Source organism: Lutjanus erythropterus, chromosome 4 (genome assembly GCF_056507025.1).
Source record: "Lutjanus erythropterus isolate fLutEry1 chromosome 4, fLutEry1.hap2, whole genome shotgun sequence".
In the NCBI taxonomy this organism is placed as follows: Eukaryota; Metazoa; Chordata; class Actinopteri; order Lutjaniformes; family Lutjanidae; genus Lutjanus; species Lutjanus erythropterus.
The window spans coordinates 44,333,119-44,348,530 of record NC_139320.1 but is presented as its reverse complement, the minus strand read 5'-3'; the positions used below and the strand labels follow the sequence as shown (position 1 = coordinate 44,348,530).

The following is a 15,412-nucleotide window of genomic DNA, read 5'->3' as shown; positions in this document are numbered from 1 at the left end:
ATTAGGTTCTACTAAATTTGACCTCAAACAAAAGCTGGTTTGCCACAGAATGAAACATTTCTCCAAACATTATATAAATGTTTTTTTTCCACAGCATGCTTGACTGATAATCTAATTATAATCATTATTCATGCCAAAATCATTTTTTATTCAGGCACCTTGAACTTGCATTGCACAGCCTGCAGGCAGCTGAAGAGGTCCTCGGCCTTGCTAAAGATGGTCAGGAACCCAGAGGCATTCCTGTCAATCATGACGCTGAAGATAAGCTCCTCCCCCTGGACACTGACCCCTTTAAACTGGTTTGGGATAGAGATGAACCGCTTCATCTCCCTGAAATAGCGTGCTCGCACCTCTTCAAATGGAGGACGGAACTGCAAACGGCCCTGCCTTTTCACAAGAAGGAGAGGAAAAAGGACAAGGGTACTTTTTTTTCTTTAAGCAACAGTAATCTACCATGTGTTTGTAAGAAGGAGAAAGAAAGAGAAAGACAGACCGGCAAAGAGAGAACTGGTAACATGGCCAAGTGTGACAGAGCTGGGGAAAGAAAATCAGACGTGCTTGTGGCTTAAGATAAGTGGAAACTAATGTGTAGGTGGAAGAGAAAATGATGACAACCCATGCAGAAAGGGAGTTACAAGGCACGAGAAAAGACATCGAGAGTGAGATAGAAAGTTGGACAACTGAAAGTGTGTGCACTGACTTGAAAGTGAGGTCTATGTGGATTTCAGGCAGGTTCTTGTTCAAAGCTTCAAGTCCTGTCTGGTACTGGTGTTCAAGGGCCTTGTACAGCTGATGGTTCCAGTGCTGACGCCATGCTCGCATGTCATCAGACCTGAAGCCCTACACACACACACACACACACACACACACACACACACACACACACACACAAGTTGTGTAAAGTTCAATGAAAGCTTAGTGATGAGTACTAAAATCTTTCTGAATCATTGTTACTGAGAATGATGATCACACAACACAAAAGATCCTTTTAGTCATGAAAGGGATGGTTCGTCTCAAAATCAAAAATTTATATTTTTCCCCTGGCCTGTAGTCCTGTTTATTGCTGCTGCTTATTTTTAGTGTGAATTGCAGAATTTTGGAGATATCAGTCAAGATGGTAGAGATGTCTGCCTTCTCTCCAACATAATAGCACAAAATAGCACTCAGGTTGTGGTGCTCAAAGCACCAAAAAATACATGTCAAAAATTCAAAATGCGTGTCTCTTTCCAAAAATCATGACCTGATTACTCAAGACTATCCACAGATCTTGTTGTGAGCAGATTCGTGTAGAAACTACATTTATTCTATTAGAAATTTATTTGAAAAAAAAACAAACTCTGCAACTCAAAGCAAAATAGCATAGATGGATAAATCGCACTACAGACAGGAGCAAAAATATGTATTTTTGATTTGGGGTTGAACTGTCCATTTTTCTTTTTGGAAATTATTTATTCACTATACATGGGCAAGCAGAAAAGACCAGTATATTTCTGACTCTAATTGATACCTGAGCCTCCAGAGTGGCAAAGCCAGTGCGGAGGTCCTGAAGGCCATCCTTCCATCGCTGCTGATGTCTCAGCAAGTCCACATTCATCAGCGTCACCACCTGCAAAATGTACGCAGGAGTATGCAAAAAAAATACACAGAAGAGCAAGTTATTAGTTTCTACTAACAGGTAGTGGTTCCAGAGAAATGGGTATGCAAATAATGATTCAAATGAGTACGTCTGTATTCAGTGATTTAGTAAAACAACTGGAGTAAAATAAAAGAGCATTTTACAACCTTGTCAATAAAGTCAGTGTGCCATTTGCGTAATTTCCTGTTCTCGGTGGAGAGTTTCTCAGCAGCAGACTGCAGCTTGGTAATGTAAACTTCCAGCTCCCTGGGGTTGTCCCAAGTGATCTGCAGTTTACCACCTGATTCCTTTGACTGAGAACGAGGATTCTGCCAGAGAAAAACAGAAAGTCCAGTCCAAACCCAAATATGTTGTTGTGTTCTGGAAAATTCAGGTTCCTATACTTTTACACAAAGTATATAAAAATTAAAATCCTAGAAAAGGATCATACTTTTTTTGCCTGATTCATACTCAAAACAACTAGAAATACCACCTCGTGGTTGTATGCTTCTGCCAACCAATCAAGTTGCAGTTTACATTTATGTCTGTCCACACTCATATACACAGTGAAGATTTTGGCGGAATTTATTAAAGGTAATTTTTAAAAGTGTATTTTTTGGAAAATGGAAGATATCACTATATTGACATGTGTGATTCCAGTGAGAAACACGCTGTCTTCACTTACAGACTATTTTTACAGAGGAGTACAGCTGAACGTTACAATGTCACAGTGAAGCTGACCTTTGACCTTTTGGATATAAAATCATCATCACTTCATCATTTTATTATTTTATTATTACATATTTGTGTGTAATTTTGGCATGATTAGCGCATGAATTCTTAGCCAAAAATGTTTTGTAAGGTCACATTGACCCAAACCTTTGATCTCTAACCACCAAAATCTAATCCATTCATCTTTGAGTCCAAGTGGACATTTGTGTCAAGTTTGAGGACAGTCCCTCCTCCTTTCTTGAGATATCCTGTTCATGAGAACGGGACAGACAGCATAAAAAATAGGCACTGTCAAGTCATAATTATGACATCATAGTTACAAAGAATAATTAGCACAGTAATATTTTTACAATATTTAAAATGAAAGGAACAGAAAGTAGAAACAACCATTTCCAGCTGTGCACAGTACCTTGATGACCTGTTCGAAGGCCAGGGCAAGACCAAGCATCATAGGTCTCTGAGAGGGAATCATCTGCTGGTCAATGGTGTTGTAGAAATGGGCCACCTACAACAACAACACAGTTAAACAACAACAATATGAGCTAAAACACAAGGGGTGAGACAGAAATCAACAAATAAATGAGGAAAGTGTCTGTGTGTGTGTGTGTGTGTGTCTGTGTGTCTGTGTGTGTGTGTGTGTGTGTGTGTGTGTGCGTGTGCGTGTGCGTGTGTGCGTGCGTGTGTGTGTCTGCTGACCTACACTCACCTGTTTTAGAACAATGGCCTGTCTGTAGAATTTGTCTGCAGTATTAGCGGCCTGTTGTATCTTGGCTGGGATGGGAAAGCCCAGAGCAGAGAGCTGCCTGACCTCCCTGAGCAGACTGACCAGTCTGTCTGAATACTGGATCTTCAGTCTGCCGTCCACGTGGTCCAGATCCATCACACGGTTACTAGCCTGGAGACTACACAGAGAGAGAGAGACTTAAATTAGAGAAACACAAAATGTAAAATCCACTCAAACCAGAACCCATTCCAACTGCAGTGCCCTTGATCAATGAGCTGAATGAGATGATGACAAATTTAAGATGAAATTCAGAGTTGTTCTGAACTCTTCTTGTATGTCTTGCTAGTTGAGGTCACAGTGTGCAGTGTTTCCAACCTGATCCCTGACTTTGGGTCAGCCAGTCCGGACAGTATATCTCTTGACCAGTCTTCGAAATGTTCCTGTTCATACGCCCTCAGAACTTCCAGCAGGTCATCACAGAAATGCAGAAACCCTTTGAACCCAGACAGGTCTGACAGCAGTGCCTCAGCTATGCGGACAGAGTCCTCAACCTAACATAAGAACGCAAGCACAGGAAAATAAAAGAGAAAGGAGTCAGTACACACTACTCTTTGGTATTTGATGGTCAGTCATATGTAGCACGGTATATGTGAAAGTACGCAGACAAGTGCACTCAGTTACCTTGTGTATGAGCTGTCGGACCCAGACAATTTTATTGACCACCTCAGGGAGGTTCCTGCCAATGAGTGGCCCAGACTTGTCTCCAGGGCCTCCATGGCAGCGACTCTCAAAGTCAGTCTTCAGACCTTAAGAAAACCAATAGAGTAGAGAGGGGTCAAAGAGGAAGGAACAACAATGTGTCACCATGAATTTTTCTTACATCATTCACACATATCATTTTGACATTTAGCATTCAGGTAACACTTAAATTACAAATCATTTATTATGAGTGAGCAGCCAGTGCCTCAGCTTAAGAATATATTTTAGACAGAGAGTCTTTTCATGACAAGACATTTACTCTTAAAGAGCTCCTCCACTGTCCATGTGGTGTTTACCATGTGTTACAAGCCAACTCAGGAGTGAAATAAGCAGTAAACATCATGTGTGAGCATGTCTTGCTTTGAAACTGCATTGAGCAAGGTTAGTCTCAAAAAAAGGATTCAGTCAGGCTGGGTATATGACGTCATAAACCTAAGGAACCTGTCCTGTTAGTCGAGGGGGCCGCAGCACCATACATATCATCAGCAGCGATGCCCAGCCCACAGGAGAAGACAGATGTAGCAAGTTACGGTGATTAGCTAGCAAAACAGAGGAGATGCCAGGTGCAGCTCCATAGGGTTAGTGGTAGGGGTGGGGCTGTAGGATGCAACGTCTGGCAGTGTTGGCACCCCCTCAGACAAAATCAATTAACTGTGTCAACAAATAAAAGCTAAATATATCTCAGTTATGACTGTGATTTATGACTCACATTGCGACATTCAGGAAGTAAGAGTTTTACAGTACTTTTTAACCCCAGTGACCTGTGTGTAAATGTTCTGCTGCTGTGATAACCATGTTGATAAAAAAGTTCTATAAATAACTTGTTGAACAACACCTGCCTCATATCTCCTCCTTCATGCCCCCTTTCAACTCTCCCCACACTGTCTGAACCCTGAATTTAAGATACTTATGATCACTGATCATGAACTAGATTTACGTATTTTTGTCAAGTATCTGCCCCACTCATCTTTGTCTGTTTTATGCTACGCAGTGTAAATCACTGGCACCATAACTTCACACTCATTTATGAAACACATGTAACAATGACTAAACTGACGACCACGTGCATTGTGTTTTTAGTCTTTTGTTTTTTCCAACCTGCTCTCGTGAACATATATATGATATCTATATATCACCCAGAACACTAACTGCATTGTTGGCACAATAAGCAGACATTAAAAAAAAGTGTTAGACTAAAGTTACAACTATGACAACTACTCTCAATGACAAAACTCAATTTTTCAGGCCTCATTGGCGAAGTAGGCAGTGCGTCAGTCTCATAATCTGAAGGTCGTGAGTTCAAGCCTCACACGGGGCAGCTGTTTTCCAGTCAGATGACGCCACAACACAATGGGGAAGAGACATGGTACATGTACAGTGGCAGTAGATTTACATAAAAGGGGCAGGTGCTTTAAAGTCAGATGACAGCAAGGCAGTACACACAGTCTGAAAAACATACAACAACCACGTGCGCTGAGTTATTATTTATTTGCTGTAGTTGTATTCCTTGTCTTCTGTTTCCCCCTCCTTTGTCATGACTTCAGTGCCGGGTTATGACACAAAGCCTTTGTGTCAATATTTTGGTGTGCAAGTTTTACTGTTGTTATTGAGCATAGAGACTGAATTATTAGTCTGTTTTCCATAATTGGAGAAGCTTTCGTAGCCTCATTGGTGCAACAGGCAGCATGTCAGTCACCTGAGTGTGACCATTCAGTCACACAGGGTCTCAGGAGATTTTTTTAAAGAGAATGCTGCATATCATGCCCTTAAGCTAACAGGGATGAGGTCAAGTTGAATGGTTATTGCTCAACTTTTTCTATATATCAAAAGATTTAACTTCCTCGTTAGCACAATATCCAGATGTTTCAACAAAAGTTAGTTTCAACTGTGACAAGTTGTCTAAATCACAAAAATGTAACTTTGCAGGCCTCGTTGGCGCAGTAGGCAGCGCGTCAGTCTCATAATCTGAAGGTCGTGAGTTCGAGCCTCACACGGGGCAGAGTGTTTTAAATCCAGATGACAACACAATGAGGCAGGCACATGGGAAAGCTTTCTCATTAAACTCTATAACCTCAGAATATAAACTAGAGGTGACACGAACTGCATGCTGTCTTTGTCTTTCTATGTCTAAATACATTACCAATATATCAGAATCCTTTCAGTAGTGTTTCATTATTGGTTGCATTTCTTTGAAAGTCCAAGAGCTGCTGTCAAGCGTCTCTCCCGCTTATCTTTGTTTGGTTTATACATTCCAGTGTCTCTGACATCATAGCTGACACTCATCCATTCACACACATTTAACACTGACTAAACTAACTACCTCATGCACTGTGTTATTATTTCTGTGCTGTAGTTATATTCTCAGTCTTGGGTTTCCCCAGTACAAAATTTGAAGAATGTAAAATGCAAATAAGTGTATGTTGTGTTAAAATCATTGTGTCTGTGCTATGTTGTGTGTGCTATTTCCGCGGTAAAGAATAAAGTCTTGTTGGTGCATCAGGAAGTGCATAAGCCACCTTGAGTGAAACCATGAACGGTAAGTTCATAAGCTAACATAGACTGGAAGGGTTCAGACATCAGTTTTATGCCGACAGAGCAATTCATCATGTGTGATTAAAACTACTTGTTTCCAAGGTCAACAATGGACTGCCAAGTTGAATCACTGTTGCTCACCTTTTAATATGTATCAAGAGCTCTAACTGCCTCATTGGCACAGTAAGCAGACGTTTAAAAAAATCAAGTTAATCCACAGATACAACTGTGCAAACTCCTGTCAATCACAAAGAAGAGCTTTTTAAGCCTTGTTGGCGCAGTAGGCAGTGTGTCAGTCTCATAATCTGAAGGTCGTGAGTTCGAGCCTCACACGGAGCAGAGGTTTTATTAACTCAAAGGGAAACCAGTAGAGTTGCTTAAAAATTAAATCCATAGTGCTTAATTAAGTCATCTTTGTTTTACGCTAGCCAGCTGACATCATACCTAAAACTAGGGGTGGGCGATATGGCAAAAATATCATATCACGATTTTTTTATTAGAAAATCACGATTTTGATTTTATCACGATCTTATATGTATTTATATTATGTATTATGCTATGTATTTAGATTTACATTTACTGTTTTTACTTTACTTTCTACATTTTTTTCAAGCACAAAGGTAAAAGTAAAGGTAGTAATGTTTGCAGAAACCACAAACAGAAGAGTGAACTAACTCTTTTAACTGAAACAGTCACCAGAATGTTTTATTAACATGTTAAAATCACAACATGTTTCTTCTGGAGCAGGACAGATGCTCCCAGACCCCCAGAGGACAGAGGACAGAGGACAGAGGACTGGTTTACCAACATGTCATCTTTTTCTCCTCTTATGAGTTTGCAGGTCTGTATTTAGTCATCAAAAAATACCAACAAGAATACCATTAAAGTACAACAGCAATAAAAATGTTATTTTTTAAAAAAAAGGAAACAATAACATGCAAGATTTTTAAATTGTAATTCAGTAAAAACACTAATACTACAATATAAAAATACCTAAGTAAAGAATCTGAGTATTTTTTTCATCACATCAGGTCAGTGATCAGTGTTTCAGTGACTCTCTGTGGATCAGTGAATAGTGTTTTATTTATTGTGGCCCGCCACATTAAAAACATCGACACCATGACATGATTTTCTATTTTTGGAGCTGCACACCTTTTTCAGTCATGTCTAGAAGGTAAGGCTTTATCTGCGCAACTCTCGCGAGATTTGTGTCCGTTATTTCTACTAAAATAATCAAACTCGCGCGATCTTTCGCGGGTCTAGGGTTCCCTTCTAGACACGACCCTCTCTGTCTCTCTGTCAAACTACAGCAGACTGTCTGTAAACAGCACGATGTTACACTCTGCAGTGTTTCACACAAAGACTTTATTTGTGTGGACATCCAGGTTTGGTTTGTCTAAAATAGAAGCGTCCCGTTAAAATTTAAAATCTCTTAATAGTTTATTCGTTATAGGTCCGGGTCCGTATAGGACGGCGTGTGGGTCCGCCTGTTAGGGACCCCTGAACGATCCATACGATCTCCTCACTTTGGCAGATCGTCTACACATTCTAATCCTTCACGATCTAATATCGTCATATCGCACACCCCTACCTAAAACTCATCTGAATGTAAAGAAAAGAGTAACAATGTATTTTGCTAATAAACAAAAACAAATGCTGTATCCACAGCTTGGTGTCAGTGGACAAATAACCAAAAATATCAGTGAGGTTAAATATTTACATATGATCTTAGATTCCAGTCTGGCTTTTGAAAGCCATATTAAAAAGATGAGTAAAACACTGAAGTGCAATCTTGTTAAATTTCAACATATTCGGAATTCACTACCTAAAAACTATCAAAAACATTTTTGCATGCTATGATTTTTTTTACATCATAATTACTGTAGGTAATGAAGATGTAAAATTGGTCCCAGGCCAGCAGGACTATCCTGAAACCAACTGAGATTCTTTTCAAACAAGCCTTAAAACGTTTTTATAGGAAATCATTAAATCATCATCATTGCAGCATTTTGTCCAAATATAATCTTGTAAGTTTTGAAAATCTGTTTTTTGGCAGTCGAAGAGCTTTTTTCAGCTCTGCTCTGAGCAAATTAGCTTAACTTCATGATCTGCTCTAAACTCAGACTTAAACATCACACTGTGACAGACTGCCTTTGTTCAATCTGCTTTTTCATATATGACTATCAAACAGTGTAACATGCTCATATCTGAGCTAAAACCTGCACAAATGTTTGTGCTTTTCCCACGGTGTGAAACAGTGGCTTCTGAGAAACCAATTATTCATTCAACATTCATCTTTTCAGTTGATGTGTGCTTGGAGATTTGTCTGTATGACTGTTCTGAGTGATAGAAACTATCAAATGGTTTATATGTAAATGAGTGTTTTTAGATTCTGGTGATTGTTCTGTGTGCCCTGGAACAGCAGATGGAAAATAGCTAATGCATGGTCACTGTTTAACAAAAACTAAGAATAATAATAATAATAATGATCCATCCACACACATTCCCCACAAACTAAACAGACCACCACATGCAGTGTATTATTATTTCTTTGTTGTAGTTGTATTCTTAGTGTTGTGATTCCTTCAGCCTGTGCTCCCCCTCTTTTGTCATGGATTTAGTGATGCATCATGACACAAGAATCTGAGGTTGATCAGCCTTTGTGTCAATATTTTGGTGTGCAGATTCATTGTTGTTATTGAGCGTAGGACTGCGTTGTTATTTGCTGATTTTTTTCTATAACTGCAGAAATTTGAAACCGGCCTTCTGACAGTTTTGGGGAACGCCTGCTGCTGGACTAAGCACTCAACGCCCCTGACCGTGCGACCTCAAGTGTAACCATACACAGTCAGCTGTTAAACTTACATGGACAAGAAGTCTTAAAAATGACCGACTCTGTTTCTATGTCTGAAGCAGAGACAGACAGAGGTGCTTTGAGGCAGAAATGTGTACCTTTGTTGTAGTCCAGCAGTCTGGCCAGTAATGTCTCTCTTTCTGACTGAAGCTCTTTGCTGACGGTGGGCCGTCTGATCAGTTCCTTGTGCTTTTCAAAGACCTGCAACAGCTAAACAGGCACACACACACACACAGATGCATATATTAATTTCCTTCATCAACACACACCCACACAAAATATTTTACAACCTAAATCTAAGAAGTTTCACTACCTGTTGCGGATTGTCCTGTACGTCAGCAATGTAGCTCTTTAGTCTGCCAGCAACTTCCTGCTCTGACGGAGCTATTAGGCGCTCAAACTGAGCCACTGCTGCTCTCCAAAGTGGCTACAAAGAAAAGCATACAACAGACAGTTGTACCCTAAGTTAAAGAAGCATCTTTCAGTCTTGTCTACATTGATTGAGTTAAGAATGCAACTTAAAACCAAAATAACCATTATAAATGTACAGTATATCACCCATTCTTGAGAACTGGGAGAAATCATGTCCTACCAATAATTTATATATATGAAATGTATGCAATTTATGAAATGTTTTGGTTTGCTTTAATTTTTCTAATTTCTAAACTTGCACTGTGCCAGAAACTGCCCTGTCCCAGATGAGAATTCACACCTTCAGACAATTTACAAATGTGTTAAAAGCCTTAAAAACTACCAACACCTACTGATAAAATAGATGTAAAATGTGCTATTATAATCATCTTTGTTTTAAAACATATCTTCTATGAAAATTTTTGCCCTTTAAAGTTGTATTCCAGATTTCCTTCAATCTTGTCAAATTTCTACAAAAACATGATTTAATCGGGTACAAACAGTTTTAGCTACACCCTAAGCTCCCCTGTCTCACTTCCTGGATCAAAAAAGGGCAGGGATACTGCTCAAGTACTTATAAGATTTCAGTTTTTCATCAAATTCATTAAGTAATATTACTATTAGATGTGTCTCAACCATAACATGTCAACTCCATAACCCTTCTAAATCAAACTAAAAAAGAATAATGGTTTAAAAAAAAGTGTTTTAATTAGCGTTAAGAGAAGCAAATCCATCATATTTTCCATCTCACATTGACATTTAATAAATAATGTAAACACTTGGAGGTTGACCCATTACAAAGTTTAATAATCAATTTTCCCAGAATAATTTAAGTTTAAAAAACAAAACGCCACTAGTTCACAAGAATAAGTGATATAATGTTTACATAAGTGATCAAAGTTCACTCTGGATGAGCTGGGTGGAAATTTACTGTAGGCACCTCCCAAATGCTCACAAGTGAGTGCTAGCATGATTGGAGGTTCCCTCTCTCTGATGGAAGTGAAATCAAGCAGCCACACACACTCTCAGTTTCCCACAGCTTACCTCAGTGTAAGGGTTGTAATGCACAGGGTTGAGTCCAGAGAAAGGTTCAAAAACACGATCCGATGTCAGAGCCTGCTGTCTCCCTCCTGGTAGCAAACGCAGCAGTTTCTCATGAACCATGCGTAGAGTCACCACCTGGTAGACATAAACAGAGTGCATGTATTCATATGAGTGTATTCAATAGTGCTATGTCTATAGTTTTATGTATGTGTTTGGTTATCATTCTCACAGGAGTCAACAACATGACTTACAATTTGTAATTTATCTGACTGTAGGACTAATTTTAAGAAGCTGTGTATTCGGGTATGGGAGACACACCCCATATGCTCAATGGAAAATTCTAACAAGGCAGATATTAGACAGCTCCCACCCTTAATATTCCATCCACAAGGGAAGCAATACAATTTATTGTAAAGAGGAAAGAGGCATCTGCATGTATGTGGCAGTGGGTACATGTCTCTGGATCAATGTAGCCACTTTCCCAAGTCTGTGGTAAAGAACAAAAACTGTGACAGGTCAGTGAAGCAGTAGTCTTGAGAGGTGATAAGGGAACAATCCTGTTCCGCAAACACTGTCATGCATACAAACAGCTACCAGGGGTAGAGTCTCACTCCTTCATGGTTTGCATTTTAAGACAAAACATGTCATATCGGGTTGATAAAGCTGTCCTATTCCGAAGGTTCCCTTGACCCCATAAAAGTTCAAAAGAGGGTAAATACAGGCGTTACCAATGATACTATAAAAACAAAAATTAGAATCAGATCCATGCATATGAACGTTTCATAAATTTCCAATGTGAATGCGTTAGTTTCTAGACCAATAAGGTCCTTTCAAGGAGTAAGTATTTTAAGGAGACTTTAAAAACTCATAAAAAGGTGCATCTCTTTATCTCTTTAGTCTATTTATGATGCACTTGTTCTTCCTTGTTGTGGACTAATAAACTTTAGGTGGGAATTCCACTTCACTGTGACATCTCCTTTACAAATAAGCAGAAACAAGGAAAGACAAACTAAAAGGATATTTACAAGTTCATTTTTAGCACTAAATGTGATCCAACTATTGTTGCACCACGATGTTATGTGGGAAAGGGGAAATATGCACTATTAAATTATGTCTGCTCTACAGAAAATGTTTCCTTTACCCTGAATCAGAACCATATCTCACCTCATCTAATCTCTTTCCGAGGCAATGAAGGGTTTGTGGGCAGTGCTTGTTTCCCTTCCAGGGGTGGGGGGCATGTCTCTTCCACACCTGAGAAAAAAAAGGAATTAAACATGTTTTCTGTATTAAACAAAATGAAAATGGTGATCTCTTCCGCCTAAATTTAATGTTAAACTGCATTCTTTCCAACTGAATTGAGGAGTGCTTGTGAAACCATTTTTGTGCATACTTTTCCCACGTTCTGAAATCTCCCTTACCTGTCCAGTCAGATGCTCACAAGCTGCTACCCACTGTTCACAGATGGCAACACCTGTTCTCAGGTTCTCTCTCACCGATACAAATGGTTCTTCAAAAATTTTAAGACGGCTCAGCTTCCTCTGCACATATCTTCCCAGGGCTCCACCTTGTACATTTAAATACAAACAAACACAATGATAAACATTTAATCACTGGCTAGACATGTTTTTGCATAAACAATGGGTAATGTGTACTTTTGAGCTCCTTGGAAAACAAAATCAGTTTCATTTCTCAGAACATGTGTATTTCTTTCATCTTTGTGACATGGGTGATTTGACTCACACTGTATCTTAAAAACAACATCAGCAAATATTTGTTTTCATTTCCTGGTTTTGGTTTGTGTGTGTGTGCGTGTGTGTGTGTGTGTGCGCGCACGTATATGCGAGACTCACCAATAACATCCATGAGTCGGACCATGCGTGTTTCAAGATAAGGCTCCAAATCAGTCTGCCTCCAAACATAATCCAGAGTCTCTCTGCTCTGTTCCACCAGATCCACAACGTCAGGCATGGACATGCCATCGAGACCACCATACCCCTGGTGGAAACACAAAGAGACACATAGTTTGTGCTGCAGTTTCAGTTCATTACTGATGCTTCTATATCACCTGCATGAGCAAACAAGACCTTTTATATAGTTGTTCTTAATGCCTGCCACTGGGTCAGATTCTCTGTGAAATCAGATGAAATGAGTTTTGTTTATATCTTCCCAGACCAAGTTACAGTAAAAAGTACCTTAGCCACTTAAAAAGAAGGAGACTTTTATTTAGATAATTTTGTTTTTATGAAATATTTTTGTGGATATTTTGTCCACAGAGGCCCTTTAATTTACTTTTTTTGTTTAGCCTTAGTCTCCCAGTGAGTTCACTGCTAACTGACATATCAGCTTCCAGAACAATCATTAAACACAATTCAAAACAATATGTAAAATGACGTTATTGTTAAGACTGTGTCTGTCTGTCTCTGTGGAATCGCTCCTTAGTACTTTTACAGACTTAATTCTCTTCTCAATAATTGTCACTCAGTTAGAAACTATGCTGTATATTAAAAAAAACTATGTCTTTTCATCATGCAACCAGTTCCGATATATAAATGTTTTCAATCATACCTTTTGTATGTCTTTAAATTGCTCAGTGAAATGTGCAGCCCTTTCTCTCACACTGTTCTTCTCCGCAGACTCAGAGAGATCGGACCAGTACTGGAACTCATCACTGGGAGTCAGAATGCCTGCAGAGAAAATAATCGGAGAACATCTTCAAAAAATAAGAAAGTAACCTGGTTCATATCAGATTCAGTTAAGAGTTGTTGTTGTTGATGTTTAACTAGAGAACTTCATTTAGTGAAGTTAACTAATGCAAATCATGCAAACAAATTATAATGAAGTGCATATATTAATTTCAAAGTCAAAAATGAATTCTTGTGTAACTGTCCTTAAAGGTTTATCTAATAGCTTAAATCTTTACAGCATCCAGCTGTGAAGATGAACTGTTCCATCTAAAATTTACATGTGCATAATATACAAGTATGCTAAATACTTTCCTTCAACACATACTAGTAAGGTGTTCTATCAAACAGCATGCATAATGTTATGTTCCTCCAAAATCCAAATATTACAGCCCTGACCTGAGTAATTCTTTCTGCAAAAATACATTTATGCATACCAAGGACATCCTCATCTGTGCGGCCCTTCTTGGCTGATGGTTGTGCTCCAGAGTGGCGAACCACTGAGCCCAGGCCGAGCTCCAGCTCAGTCAGTAGGCCTGCCAGCTTAGGGTCAAATGCTGAACGCCACCGCTCATCCTTGAGAGAAGTGAAAGAGAGGCACAACTTGTAGAATATTTTGTCTAAAAGGTTCATTAGTATTGTTTTCTGCTCCTGGTTTATTTGGTCACCCAAATTCCTATTAAAAAAGCCGTATTTGCTTTCAATTCTCACAGGTTTTTCTCCCTTTTCAGTATTAATAGTCTACATATATAGGAAATGTTTTGACTAATTATACGGGATGAGTCTATTGGATTTTTTAATGTACGAGGACAGGCTCACCTTTAGCAGTACAGGTGCAAACACTTGTTTTACAGCCTGGTACAGGGTGTTGATGGGAGACTCCAGCATGGATGACACAAGGAGACTCTGGTGGAGGTTGTCTTCTGTGATCACTGTGGGATGCAACTTGAAGAACACCAACACCTTCTCTCTGCTGTCCCCTGATGCTTCAATCTGACAAAGGAAGATTAAATGTTTAAAAAGAGAAAAAAGAGTTTCATTTTCAAGTCAACATATGATGGTTAATTGTTTTTTTTTTATTATGACTGATGCATAAAGTTGCATGACCTGTATATGTGCATACTGCCAAGCTATTCATTTGACATGTACAGTGAAAAGTGTTAAGGACTGTTAATTTTATATCTATACCACAGATTATTTCCTGGAGTAATGTTTGTTTTCTATCGTGTTTGATTAAATGGTGTGTAATTTAACCAATTAGCAAACATAAGTTTAAGATTGGGATTTTTGCCTTATAAGTGATAACATGTGTTGCTCCACATTAGGACAACTTAAAATAATAGTAATAATGCTTTAAAAAAAAATTGCGCTACCTTATTTGACAAGTGAAGGTCATTGTCATGTCTGCTGACGGACAGGACGAATTCATTTCCATCATCCAAGAAGTTATTCAGCTCTGGGCTGTCGGCCAGGGATGACGAAGGCTTGACTCCATAGAAGTTTCCAGTTGTGGTCAGGATAAACTTTTTACGAGCATCATCTGAACCATGGGGCATCTTTCAGCTGCAATAACACACCGATGCTGAGAAAGCTGTAATACACAAAAATAACTTTGTGAAGGACCACACTATGGGAAAGATATGGCTTAATGATAGCTGCTGTGTAAAACAGATTGGGGATGAACACCACTGGTATCGGTCATTAAGACTTTAAAATGAATTATCTGTATCAGTATCTGCCTGAAATGAACATTTCTGCTCACACAACATAGGATAGCAACTTAATTATGTGCATAAATGCCTGCGGTGTGGAGTTTTTTAAAGTGATATGCAAAAAAAAAACCGTCAGCTGTAGTTTTCTTATCTTGCACAGTGAATTTTAATATTTTGAAAAGTAGGGTTGTTGATACCTGAATAGGAAATGCCTCAGTTACTGCCTAAAATGGCACTGGTGAGTATGCTGGTCTATGCACTGATCCGATACCACACAATTTATTAACCCTGAAATGGGACACTGTTATTTCTCTTACTTAAAGTTAGCAACTTAGAACCAGCCAATTA

The 15,412-nt window shown here is 39.0% G+C and overlaps 1 protein-coding gene and 1 non-coding gene across 3 annotated transcripts in view; one reads left to right on the top strand and one right to left on the bottom strand.

Moving 5' to 3' along the window:
• The window catches only part of dync2h1 (dynein cytoplasmic 2 heavy chain 1), a 164,849-nt gene extending 149,922 nt beyond the window's left edge, over positions 1-14,927 (bottom strand). For both annotated transcript variants that reach the window (XM_084718107.1, XM_084718108.1), the window contains exons 1-18: positions 14,726-14,927; positions 14,172-14,345; positions 13,790-13,928; positions 13,237-13,355; positions 12,522-12,666; positions 12,090-12,235; positions 11,836-11,922; positions 10,672-10,806; positions 9,530-9,643; positions 9,315-9,426; positions 3,753-3,877; positions 3,447-3,622; positions 3,054-3,249; positions 2,757-2,852; positions 1,783-1,944; positions 1,508-1,606; positions 701-840; positions 159-387 (exon numbers count right to left, since the gene is read on the bottom strand). In XM_084718107.1, coding sequence (XP_084574233.1) covers positions 159-387; positions 701-840; positions 1,508-1,606; positions 1,783-1,944; positions 2,757-2,852; positions 3,054-3,249; positions 3,447-3,622; positions 3,753-3,877; positions 9,315-9,426; positions 9,530-9,643; positions 10,672-10,806; positions 11,836-11,922; positions 12,090-12,235; positions 12,522-12,666; positions 13,237-13,355; positions 13,790-13,928; positions 14,172-14,345; positions 14,726-14,908 — 2,577 coding nt within the window. In that variant the 5' untranslated portion in view covers positions 14,909-14,927. The remainder of the gene's footprint in view (positions 1-158; positions 388-700; positions 841-1,507; positions 1,607-1,782; positions 1,945-2,756; positions 2,853-3,053; positions 3,250-3,446; positions 3,623-3,752; positions 3,878-9,314; positions 9,427-9,529; positions 9,644-10,671; positions 10,807-11,835; positions 11,923-12,089; positions 12,236-12,521; positions 12,667-13,236; positions 13,356-13,789; positions 13,929-14,171; positions 14,346-14,725) is intronic.
• Positions 5,757-5,829, top strand: trnam-cau (transfer RNA methionine (anticodon CAU)). Its single transcript has one exon. It is a non-coding gene; the product is annotated as a tRNA-Met (tRNA).
• Positions 14,928-15,412: the final 485 nt, after the last annotated feature.